Here is a 12,728-nt window from a genome sequence, read left to right on the forward strand (position 1 = left end):
AGCAGAAGGCATTAATAAAAGATGCTAACCCAAAGAGATTTCAAGTACCCATAACTTGAAATAAATAGTTGATACTTGTGTATCTAAAATATTTTGGATATAATGTAAGACTAAATAAAGATACAAATACACCAATGAAAAGAAAATTTAATGATAGTGAAGATGACAAAGTTGTTGAAAAGCAGAATCTATTGAGGAAAATAAAATTAAAGGGAAATATTAAACCCAGCGAAGGCAAACTATAATGAGAAACTGCCTCCCTCGTCTTCAAAGGACGAATAAAAATATTTGAGTTGCAATGGGAAAGATTTGAGCTTGCTAAAATGGACAACTTTGGCAGGGAGCATTAAGTATCACAACTGTATACTCTTTTTGAGAGGATTTTTAATGTTAAAAGAATGACCAGTGTAGTCCTGTCTTAACGGAGATAGACTAGATCTTCAGCAGGACTCACTCATCTGATGATACACCAAAAGAAAAAGGAAGAAAAATCTGAGAAACCATTTTATCTAACGTTTTACTTAGTTTTATCAGTCCCAGATTCCAGCTATTGCCTACTAAATTTAAGTACACACACACACCAGTCATGCCAAGGAAACAAAAGTGTGCGATTTGTCTTACATCTGCTAGACTAGGGGTTGCTATGACAACAGTGTGAGATACATACTTCTTTCTAATTCTAAAATGGCATCTCTTCTCTGTTAGCCCAAAGCATTCTGAAAAATAAGACACAATACAATAAGTAACCTAATTGCTGGAGAGATTTACAAAAAAGAAAATTTTATCCAAACTTCTCTTTTTTAATTTTATTAGTTCTTTTTAAAAATTAATTTACTTTAAATTATAATTGACATACAGTATTATATAAATTGCAGGTTTAAAACATAGTGATTCAACACTTATATACCTTACAAAATGATCAAAACAGTAAGCCAAATAACCATCTGTCAATATACGTATTATGATGTTATTATGACGTTATCAACTTACCCTTTATGCTGAACATTACATCCTCATGACTTTCTCTATAATTGGATGCCAACCCTCTCTCTTATACTTTTCTTCTGCCTCTCTTTCACTTAAAAAAATTATCCATAAAACAGTGATCAACTCTGAGACAAAGAAGTAATGCTTAATATTAAATCAGAACAGTAACCAAACACCAAGCAGCAAAACTGCATCTGTTGATCTCATGAGGAATCTGTAGCTCTCTGTTTAAAGAGCAGTTATTAAAGTCAAATAGGGTGACTTTGACTTCTGTATCGATTGGCCTTCACTACTTCCTACCTCCCTCCCCCACCCAAGTCCCGAACAGATAACAGGATCTTATTAAAAAACCAAATCCATCATAGAAAAACTATTTACAATGCTAAGTAATTATTTATGCTGAATGAGAAATTACCAGTGGTTTCAATGTGTATGTTTTCATTGTCATTTATTGTAAAACAACAGATTATCTTCATGGAGGAAATTGTCCTAGAAAATACCACATACTGATTTTCAGCCCTGAAGTAAATAATAAATAACAACCCATAAATTGACCTTTGGTCCTATTGACAAAGCTAAGTCATATTGCTGAGTACCAAATACATACCTAAAGTGCAGACAACCTTGAAAGAAGACAGGTAAAGGAAAAGAATTATAAAAGTAGGAGGTAAGGTGAAAGGAAGAGAAGAAAGAGAAGAAAATGGCGGTAAGTGATAGCTACCTCTGATAGTAGTAACAAGTCATTTCCAGAGTAAAAATTGAGCTAGAAAATCAAAACTGTTGACTACAATCAGAAAAGTATTTCCTGATCTTTTCCCCCAAGAAACTGATTGTGAAGCATGGTCACAATGTTACCAAGTTAAATACCCACTCTAAACTTGTCGGATTAAGCATACTTTTGCAGAATCTTATAGCAATGAGTTCCATTAATAGTGATTAGGTACTCACATGGTTGAGAAAATTATCTTCTTGGTAAATCTTTTCCTAATAGCACTGTGGCTTGTCTGAGAATTAGCTTCCGTAATGTATTTTTCATGTGATCAGTCAGAACCTGGTCACCAAGAATGAACGTGCTTTCTGCAGGAAATGCCCTCAGTGACCGGCCTCAACTTTCCTGGGCCTCCTGTTTATGATGCATCCATCTGCAGAATAACAAATCTATTGTATTGTGAGCCGGCTTCAGAAAATCTATTTAAAATTTAAGAAACATATCATATTCTAGTCCAAAAAAGGGGATAACTGCTCTTTGGCTTCATCATTTATCACCTTTAATAATGTCACAGACTCTTGTGCTTCTTTTCAGTTAACATTGCAATACATGTTGTTCAAATAAAGCCATATCATTCAAATAGGAAAATCAGCATTTATTTGTGTTTATTTTTTAAAGACCAAAATATGCTTTGCTGGATGAATGTACCAGTGCTGTCAGCATCGATGTTGAAGGAAAGATATTTCAGGCTGCAAAGGCAGCAGGAATTTCCTTACTATCCATAACACACAGGCCTTCTCTTTGGTAAGTCTTTCCAATGCAAGTTTGTGATATATTGCTTTTCCTTATGTTTCTTAAAGAATAACCTCTTCTAAGCTTTTCACTAGGGCATTTTGCTGTTTTCTGCCTGTATTTTTGTTAAGTTGACACTAGTAGTTCAGGTACCCCAAATCTAGCATTAATGTGCTATTTGAAAACTATCACCACATTCCAATAATCCTTAAAAGAAGTAGAAAAGCTTGGTGACTTTTTTATACTGCAAATATTCATAATTCCATAGCATGTCCTGGTAAAGGATATACAGAGGTGGGCAAAGTAGGTTTATAGTTGTGAGTACGTGAAACACAAGAGTTTATCCTTTTGAGTTAATAAACCTATTTAACAATCATAACCTGCATGCCTTTTTCTTTTTTAAAAATTTTTACAGTTGTCCCAAGATTTTCCCCCTTTCTCCCCCTCCACCCAGCCCACCCCACTCCCACAGTCAATCCCCACACTGTTGTCCATTTCCATACAAACAGTTGTAAATTTACTTAGGTTCACTCCTGTATTTACATAATGTTACATCATCTCTTAGTTTGTTCTTCAAAATCCAGGAAAAATGCCAAAATTGATATTGTCTTAAATTAATAAGTTGAAGGCAACACGGGGGGAAAAAAACCTTTCTTTGGTTTTATTTTAAGGAAAAATAAATGAAAATGTTTTCTAAATAATATCTCATAAAAACCTAATGGGATTTCTTATTTTTAAAAAATAATGCCATTTTGCCCTGACCATTGTGGCTCAGTTGGCTGGGTGTCATCCAACAAAGCTAAAGATCGCCATTTCGATTCCCTCTCCAGGTACCTACCTGAGTTGTGGGTTCGGTCCCCAGTTGGGGCATGTACAGAAGGCAACTAATTGATGTTTCTCTCCTTCTCTTTCTCCCTCCCTTCCCATCTTTCTAAAAGTAAATAAATGAAATCTTTAAAAATAAATAAATTTTAAAAAATAATTCCATTTCTACAATCCCTCTACTTTTTCATCGATTTATTGTCATAATAGTTATTAATGGAGATTCTGCACCTATTCTGTCGCAGGCTCATTTTCTTTAAGCCCCATAACAGCCCTAAGGAGTTTAGTAGTTCTAATTATTCCAGTTGTAAAGAATCAGGAATGACATAGAAACAAGTCAGAAAAATTCTTGAACCCTTTCTGATATGAACCTGTCATTTACAGGCATGCGTCCTAACTGATCTCATGTTGGGATGACACGAAGTGATCTCTTAGTGCTGGTGTTTGATGGTGTCTAACTTCTGTCAATGGAGTCATTTTGCTATGCTGTCATCCAGTTCCTTACTTAAGTAGCCTAAAGAGGCATTGAAAGCTGTCAGTCATTTTTTTTCTCAATTAAAGGAACAAATAGACTGTTGTTGTTTTTAAGACTTTATATTATAGATCAGTTTTAGGTTCACAGCAAAACTGAGAGGAAGGTACAAAAGTATCCCATATATTCTCCACCTCTACACATACATAACCTTCCCCATTGTCACCCTCCCCACCAAAGTGGTACGCTTGTTACAATTGATAAACCTGTATTGACACATCATTATCACCAAAGTCCATAGTTTGCTCTTAGAGTTCTCTCCTGGTGTTGTACATTCTTTGGGTTTGGACAAATTTATAATTACATTTATCCACCATTACAGTATTACACAAAATGTTTTCATTGCTCTACAAATCCACCGTGTTCTGCTTATTCCTCCCTCCCTTATCCTAACTCCTAGAAACCGCTGATATTTAATGTCTCCCTAGTTTTGCCTTTTCCAGAATGTCTTATACCTGGAATCATACAATATGTAGCTTTGTCATTTGGTTTCTTTCACTTAGTAATATGCACTAACATTTTCTCTATGTCTTTTCATGGCCTGATAGCCTCTTTTAGCACTGAATAGGACTCCCCTGTTTGGATTTACACTGTTTATCTATTCGCCTATTGAAGGAGATTTTGGTTGCTTCCAAATTTTGGCAATTATGAATAAAACTGCTATAAACATTCATATTCAGGTTTTTGTGTGGACATATGGTCAGTATCAAGGAGTACAATTGCTGGATTGTATGACAAGAGTATGTTTAGTTCTGTAAGACACTGCAAAACTATGTATCAAAGTGGCTGTACCATTTTGCATTCCCCTTAGTGATGAAAAAGAGTTCCTGTTGCTCCACAGCCTCATCTGCATTTGATATTGTCAGTGTTCTAGATTTTGGCCACTCTAATCACTCTAATAAGTGTGTAGTGAACAAATAATTTTTTAAGAAAATAACAAAATCCACAATTTTATCCCTTTTAACAAGGAAAACATGTTTTTAATTGCAGTTACCCATAGTACATTCACTAAGATCATTTTAGTTCTGCTTTATGGATTAGTTTAGTAAATTTATGTTGTAGAAATCTATCATTTCTCATTATCCTTTTTCCCTAGATGAAATCTTATTTCCCCTGAAAAGATTTCCAAAGAAGGAAGAGAGGTATTATATTTTTCCTCATAACAACAAATGGGTCATTTTTGTTTGTAAAAATTAAAATCAGTACCAGTTTCTGAAGTGGCCAAAAATTATAGAGGCTTATTACATTTTTTTGTTTCCTAAACAGAATTATAACTTTTGAATTACCGCTTTACTGTGCTTTATCCTATTTATTCAGGGAGTCTGCAGGTTATTTGCAATGAGCCTCAGTTAATGTAGTAGTTCCTTTTAAAGTCCTCTAAGATGAACCCTGAAATATTATTTTAGCCCATAATCTGGAACACAGCTTTGGATCTCAGGTCATGAAACACCTATGCAGTTACTTCCTTTCATGCAGAAATCAAATAATGTTGTAGAACTGGAATAATGAGCCAAAAAGTTCTTGTACATCGCAGAAGGAAGTTGCCCAAGATCTGAACTACCACATTCTAAAATTGCTCCTAGTTGTATATCCAAGGTTAGCAAGGCCCAAGAAATGTTGAGAATGAAATAAACAAAATGATACTTTTGCTATTATTTCTCTTTCTCATATGACAATTTTATTTTGTTTTTCTAGTATTTTTATTTTGGTTCTCATATTTTAATAGCAACACTTTCACATTTTTCCCACTTTACATAGAAATACATTGTTTTGATATAAGTTTTATGAGGTCCAACCTGTTGGGAGGTCAAATTTTTGAAAACTAAAAAACCTAAACATAGTAGATGCTCAAAAGCATATGAAAAATATCATTAATCCTTGCTATATCTTATCAAACACTTGAACTTCAACATTGAGCTTGAGAGTGATGTTAGTCTTTTAGATATAGTTTAACCTAGCTTATTTTTCCCATCTTACAGCATGTTAAAACCATCCAACCAAAATGGGATGAAACCTAAATATCTATCAAGGGATGAGTAGATATGCAAAATATGCAATACCATACAATGGAATGTTATTCAACCATAAAATCTAATGAAGTACATTACATCTTACTATTCTATGAATTTTGAAGTCATTTTGTCAAGTACAAGAAGCCAATCTTGAAAAGGCACATATTATATGACACCAAATATATGAAATGTCCAGAATAGGCAAATCCATAAAGAGAAGGGAGATTGATGATTGGCAAGGGCTGAGCAGAAGGGGAAATGAAGAAAGTCTGCAAATGGTAAGGGATTTGTTTTGAGGGTGAGGAAAATATTCTGGTGTTGGAGAGCGGTGATAGTTGCATGAGCTTGGGAATATACTAAAAATCACTAATTTCCCACTGTAAAAGGATGAGTTTATGGTATGTGAATCATATCAATTAAAAAAACATAAAAGCTACTAAAATAAGCCCACTCATCATAATACATAATGGCAGAAGAGAGTTTAGAGGGGAATAAGAAGTGAGAAAAACTATAGGGGAAAGCACAGAAACACGGAGGACACAAAAGAGCATGGGCCCCATCAGCACAGTGATAAAATGCAACGGCTCAGCCTCAGCCGTGTGAGGCCAGCTCTGCCGCGTCGCTCTCGCCATGCACCCCCACCAATCCCAGAGACCGGGGGCCTCCGCCTGCCTTTCGGAGAAGACGGACTGTCTGCTGCCTCATTAAAAATATCATCTCTATACCTCTCTGAAGTTCCTAATGATGAATCAGAGCCATGAAGAAAATAAATTAAATTATACGGAGGCATAGAAGTATTTTTAAAAGATTTCTGTCAAAGAGTTAATTTTTAAGAGTCTTTTAAAATTTTAATAATTGAGAAATGTCTACTTAGGCAGAACAAGTCACTCCTAAAAGATAGTGTATTAATGAGTTGGTATTATATTTTCTTAATTTTTTTAGGTTTTTTTTTTCCTATATAAACTTTAAAATGTTTCCTTTTCCCCCTCAGCTTCCTTTCCTTATTTGCATTCTAAGCATCTCTTGATATTTATTCAGGAACCATACTGTATTGTGAAGATAAATTACATAGATGCAACAGCATGCTTCAATTTATATATACTCAGAATATGAAATAAACTTAACATAAGCAATAGAATTTCCTAGAGATTAATGACTTTTGGTGTAAAAAAAAATCACAAATGTTAACCTCTTGAGAGATTTTTTTGTAAATCAAATGAAAAATGGGCACCTCATTTAAAATTTACTTTTAGAAATCAGAATAATAAACCTATAATTAAAATGGCTTTTCACAATTACTGCTAATATTATTTTACTTTGATTATGCAGGAAATACCACACTCATTTATTACAGTTTGATGGTGAAGGAGGTTGGCGCTTTGAACAATTGGATACTGCAACCCGTTTAACACTGAGTGAAGAAAAGCAAAAGCTAGAATCTCAGCTAGCTGGAATTCCTAAAATGCAGCAGAGACTCAATGAACTATGTCAAATTTTGGGTGAAGACTCAGTCCTGAAAACAGTAAAAAATGAAGATGAAACATCCTAATTTGTTTTTATGTGTTTTAAGAGTTAATTTTTAGGTAAAAGCTCAGAGACACTCTGTTGTAGTGCATGCATTGTCTTAAGCTAAGCACACAGAAAACAGCAGCAAGAAATATTTTATAAGGTTTTAGCTCAAGGAAATATATGATCTGACTTTTCAGAAGAAAATAAACAAGTTCATTGTATAAGATTAGTCATTATGGCTTGTACTAATTCCTGGTGAAAGCCTAATTCACCTGTAAGACAGGATGTTCTTGGTGAATTCATGATGAATACCCAGTTACTATGTGTATATGATGTGGCTGAAGTTCTTAACAAATATGGGAGATGTCTTCAGAACAGAACAACTTAAGAGCAGCATTTGGGTTGAAATCAGGTGCATAAAATTAGAGGTTTGAGTAACATTTCAGTCTGTTTGTGGTTATTAGGTTTAATAGCTAGAATTTAGGTTCATTATTGCTGATACTCAACTAAACCTGTACACAAAATAGCTGACAGTTTGATAAATAATTTCAGTTTGATAAATAATATGAAAAAAAATTTAATGGCAGTGGTTGAAAGGAAGAAGCATGGCTATGTATAAAATGCCATATTTTAAATTGTAAGTTTTGACCATCTTAATGTGGGCACATACCAAGTTAGTTTTAATGAAACTCTTACATATTTAATAAATTCTTTCGTTTTAAAAATAGAATTGCCAATACAGAAGAGCAGTATCCAAACAATGTTTGTTTCAGCCTGTGACTTTACTGGACAGCATTATCTATTGCAACTTCTGCCTAGAAATAACGTTGCTTGTTTTTGTGCGCAAAGGAGGAGTCCACCACATTTTTAAAATAGCAATATTATAATAGAATTTAGCGATTCTCTAATCCCAGCAGTAGTAACTTGCAGTGGAATGGTAATTTATAGTTTGTAATTCTCACATCATTTCATTTTCATCCTTGTGGCAATCTTTTGATACAGATATTATTTTTTCTAGTTTGCTTTGAAAAAATTGACACTTAGACTTACGCAATTTATTTAGGAACAGATCCAGGGATGAAATGAAGTTCTCCTGAATCCCTTGTTCAGTGCTATTTCTACTAGATATTATCCTTGAAATCTAACTGGGCTGTAATATCAATAAAAGTTAGATGAGATGTTGAAAAAAAAATTGGTAATGTTAGTGTTATTTGGTTATTGTTTACAAGATACAAAAATTAAATACCAAGTGGAAGAGTCATTGATTGGTCTGTGGTTTAAAATAAGCCAAGAAAGTTAGCAAATCTTTCAGCAATTATGCACTCATAACGTTAATTTACCTCCACAGACAACATTCAGAAGGGGAATTAATTGTGTTGTAGGTAAATTTAATATTTATTGAACATAATGAGAAAGAATCTGAATAGAATAGTCATATGAAATAAATCTTATCTATTCACGTGCCCTGGAGTTTGAAGTACAAAAGCCAGACTGTCATGCATTTTCATCTCTTACTGTCTATGACACCATGTTGATAGACCAGAAAAAAATGGGAATGATTAGTTGTTAATGGTTTAGAATTTTATTTGCATATTTAGACACAGGCATAATTGTTGCTAAGTCAGTGATTTTCAGACTTTTCAGGTGGTAGGATACCTAGAAGGCATTCATGATGATTGTAGGAGAACATCATGAAATTTTCAACTTTGCTATGTGCACTAGGACATTTTTAATTATCAATAAATATAACTACTTTATGTAAAGGAATGCAATATGTAATCATAATCAGTACATCTGTCTAAGATTTTCATTTAGTATTGTTAGTTATTCATTTATTCATTTTTTAGTTACTACTACTTTCTTTAGAAAAGTGATTCAGGTATCAGAGTTTTAATAAATGCAGGGAACCAAAACTTACACTTAATAAAAATTATCCATTAATAATAACTTCTATGTTAGCACTTAACTAGGTTATACTGCCGCTGGGAAAAATCTGAGGCAAGTGTCTCAAGTTAACTTTGAAAGGTATAAGAGGAAAATAAAAAGTCCTTATTTGAAACATGTCCATAATTTTCATGCCTTAATTTTCATAATTTGAAAAATAAAACATTAAGGACCTACTATATTGTTTTTGAAAACTTGAAAGGAATGCCAAAATGTATATTAGATTTATAATTAGCCCTTATTTAATATATTCTACCAATGAGCTAAAGTAAATAAGACTCATTATTTATAATGTACAGGATTCAAGGATGTTTAAAATTTTATACTAAGAACTACACATATTGTAATTTAAATGTTAAAATTGTAGGAGGAATGTGTTTTCCATGAACTTTTTTGTGCCTATTTATTTTCTTCCAAGACCAATCCTCTAACTGGGAGGGGGAAAATATCTGCAATTCGAGTTTCTATTCATTTGCTATATGCAATTTACCATATTTTACTATTCTTATATTTTATAAAAACATGAACAAGATTGAAAAACTAAGTAGCCATCTTTGAATATAAAAAGGAACAAGAAAGGATTTTTTGAGGAAAAAAATCCTCAAAAAAATGAGGAAAGGAAAAAGAAAGGATTTTCCAAACTACTTTTAAACCATATTATCTATTTGCCCAAACTATTGACTTCTGGTTCTATTTGTTTATTTGTTTGTTTTGTTTTTGTTTTTCTGTTTGTCAAAGAAAGCTACAAGTTTATGAAGCTTGATTTTTCAGATTTTTTAGCATTTTTTGGTTAACCTTTATACTTGGAAAATAAGTTGCATTCTGTGAAAATTTCACATTACATTTCTTCAGCATGTAGTGTTGTGCCTGCCAAGCATGAGTTTAAAATAGTGTGTGCTCTTGTAAATAAGATATTGTGTAAGCATCCCTTTCCAGTGATCTCAAAGAGAATGATGTATCTTGAAATTCAACCCAAGTTCACATTTGTTTACAATGGGAATAGTTTTCCCTTGATAGTAATTTGGTTTGTGTGTCAAATTTTGTTCTGCCAGTGGAGGTAAAAATGAACATGAAAGTTTTTTATTTGTGACTTTGGTTCCAAGTATAATTTCATATTCGACAGTAGACTTAGCCTATTTAAATCTGTTTGGAATAGCTTTTTGATTCCATAAGGCTAGGGAAATTGGTTACACATTGGAAACCAAATCCAGAGAATGTTCCACACATCTGATATGTGCAGAAAATGGTCATAGTTATTAAACCACTGATTCAAAGATGACTTTGATACTTCATGGGCAAACATTGTCCTCATTTAGAAGTGGGAAGTGCTTTCACACAAATCAGGGTGTTTACAGTTCTGCTGATACACATTTAGGTATGTCAAATATGTTTTAGAGTTGGACCTGTACTGTTTACCACAGGAAATTTTCAGGTGGATGTATAAAATATTTTTATTAAAAGCAAATTTCTTCTTCATTGTTGGTGCCTTTCCTGATGACCAAGTACGAAAATGACTTTACAATTTTTAATTTGAAATTTTCAAAACCAGTAATCTACACTTGTAATCAGGGGTTGTGTTAATAAAAGCAAATAAGAAAAATGGTAAAAATAACTACGCAGCCAAACTAGAGTGTGTCTATGTGTGAATATAGTATAATATAGTCTCCATCTAATGTGCAGTTAATTGGGCTCAACATTCCTTGTGAATATCTTAATCAAAGGAATTCTAGTGGTTGAAAATGCCCTATTCCTATATTTTAAATGACTCTGTTGGGTATTTGTCTACATACACCTCAGTTACAAGTTGAATGGTATACAACTCTGTGTAGTACTATGCACAATAGCTACTGAAGGGTTGTTTAAATATTTATTTTCTTTATTAATTCAACACACACTCATTTATTAAGTACCACCCTATGGCAGTCACTGTGCTAAGTTCTAAGAATAAATAAAATATGGTCCCTGTCCCACAAAGCTTACAGTCCATTGAAAATCAGGAAAATGAGTACCCTCAGCCTGAGAAAAAGTCAATAGCTACTATCTATTATTTACCAAGTAGGCACAAAGCATTGCATATACAATGAGAGAAAAGTCAAGACAGAAAGGTTAAGTAATTAAATTCATCCAGCCTCACACAGCTACAAAGCTATAGAGCTGAAATTTGAACCTAGTAATATTTGATTACAAAGCCTATGCAATTCCCCATCAACTTTCTTTTAATTAGTTTAGGTCAGTTTCATTATTACTGTTTTTAACTATAAAGTTTAAGTATATTTTTAACCAGTTCAAAGTTTCTGGTTAACCAAACAGATGCATTTTTTTCCATCTAAAAAGGAAATTTATTTAGACATTACACAAATTATATGTCATTTTTTTATTATAAATGATGAATGTGGTCCTTTAGGAGGAAAACAAAAGGCAAATGTTCACATGTTTTGAGGAAGATGTGTCCAAGCTGGTTCAGTAAATATTTATTGACAGGTTCAAGATACCAGTTATTGTGCTACAGATTCATAAGTAAACAAGACAGACCTGGTCTCAGCTCTCGTGAAACATTTTATCACATCAATACTAAACAGCTGTATTGCTGTTAGATCTTGTGGTCCAATTTAAATGACATATTTGTTTTGTGGCATCCTCTCAATTCTTGTATTTCTTGCCTTAGACTATTTTGTTGCAATATTTATGCAATAAGCATTTTCTGGAAGCAGATTCCCTTTACTATACACTTAAGGGCTTCATAATTCTCATGCCCTCCAACTTACTCTAAATTACAAGGTCTAATAAAATAGTCTGTAGAACTGTATCATCCTTCACCAGTAGGTGCTCCCATACATTAGCATGTTGTCTTGAAACCTGAGACACATTAGCTTCTCAAGTTCAGATCATGTAAAGTGAGCCAGTTTTGTAACAATGAAAAGTATCTCTCTGTGTTAATCCAAAAATGCAGTTAACTATAGTAAGAAAGTTCTAAAAAGCAAAAAAAGTCAATGTAAATGTAAATATACAAACTTTCCAAAGTTAAACACATTTGAAATTATATGCTCTATTTTACTACTTGTGACCCAACATAGAAGACAAATTGATTAACTATTCACCTTGTGTGTTTTTATGAGATTTAATACCTATAAAATAGAAAATGCAGTGATGAAGCAATGAAATAAACACTAAATAATACTTGATTGGCAATAGCATTTAACTATAGTTAGTTTAATCCATATAAAATGGGATGCAAGCTTATACAGCAAATATTTAATTTTTATATATTCAATATGTTAAACAATAATTAAAATGTATTGGGGCTAGACATTATGTAAATGTATAAAACTAGAAAAGTTTGCACTAGAAAAATATTTCAGGATTCATATAGTGATGAGGCAATAAATGTCCTATAATCAGATGACATTTTATTGGGAAGATA

At 32.9% G+C, this 12,728-nt stretch overlaps 1 protein-coding gene across 2 annotated transcripts in view; it reads left to right on the top strand.

Moving 5' to 3' along the window:
- Window positions 1-9,934, top strand: part of ABCD2 (ATP binding cassette subfamily D member 2) — a 55,590-nt gene extending 45,656 nt beyond the window's left edge. Inside the window, exons 9-10 of one of the 2 annotated variants that reach the window (XM_054591246.1) lie at window positions 2,375-2,500; window positions 7,184-9,934. In XM_054591246.1, coding sequence (XP_054447221.1) covers window positions 2,375-2,500; window positions 7,184-7,403 — 346 coding nt within the window. In that variant the 3' untranslated portion in view covers window positions 7,404-9,934. The remainder of the gene's footprint in view (window positions 1-2,374; window positions 2,501-7,183) is intronic. The other variant, XM_054591247.1, reaches the window with a different exon arrangement.
- Window positions 9,935-12,728: the final 2,794 nt, after the last annotated feature.

Source organism: Pteronotus mesoamericanus, unplaced genomic scaffold, assembly GCF_021234165.1.
Source record: "Pteronotus mesoamericanus isolate MK-2021 breed Mesoamerican mustached bat unplaced genomic scaffold, CSHL_Meso_final scaffold_21, whole genome shotgun sequence".
In the NCBI taxonomy this organism is placed as follows: domain Eukaryota; kingdom Metazoa; phylum Chordata; class Mammalia; order Chiroptera; family Mormoopidae; genus Pteronotus; species Pteronotus mesoamericanus.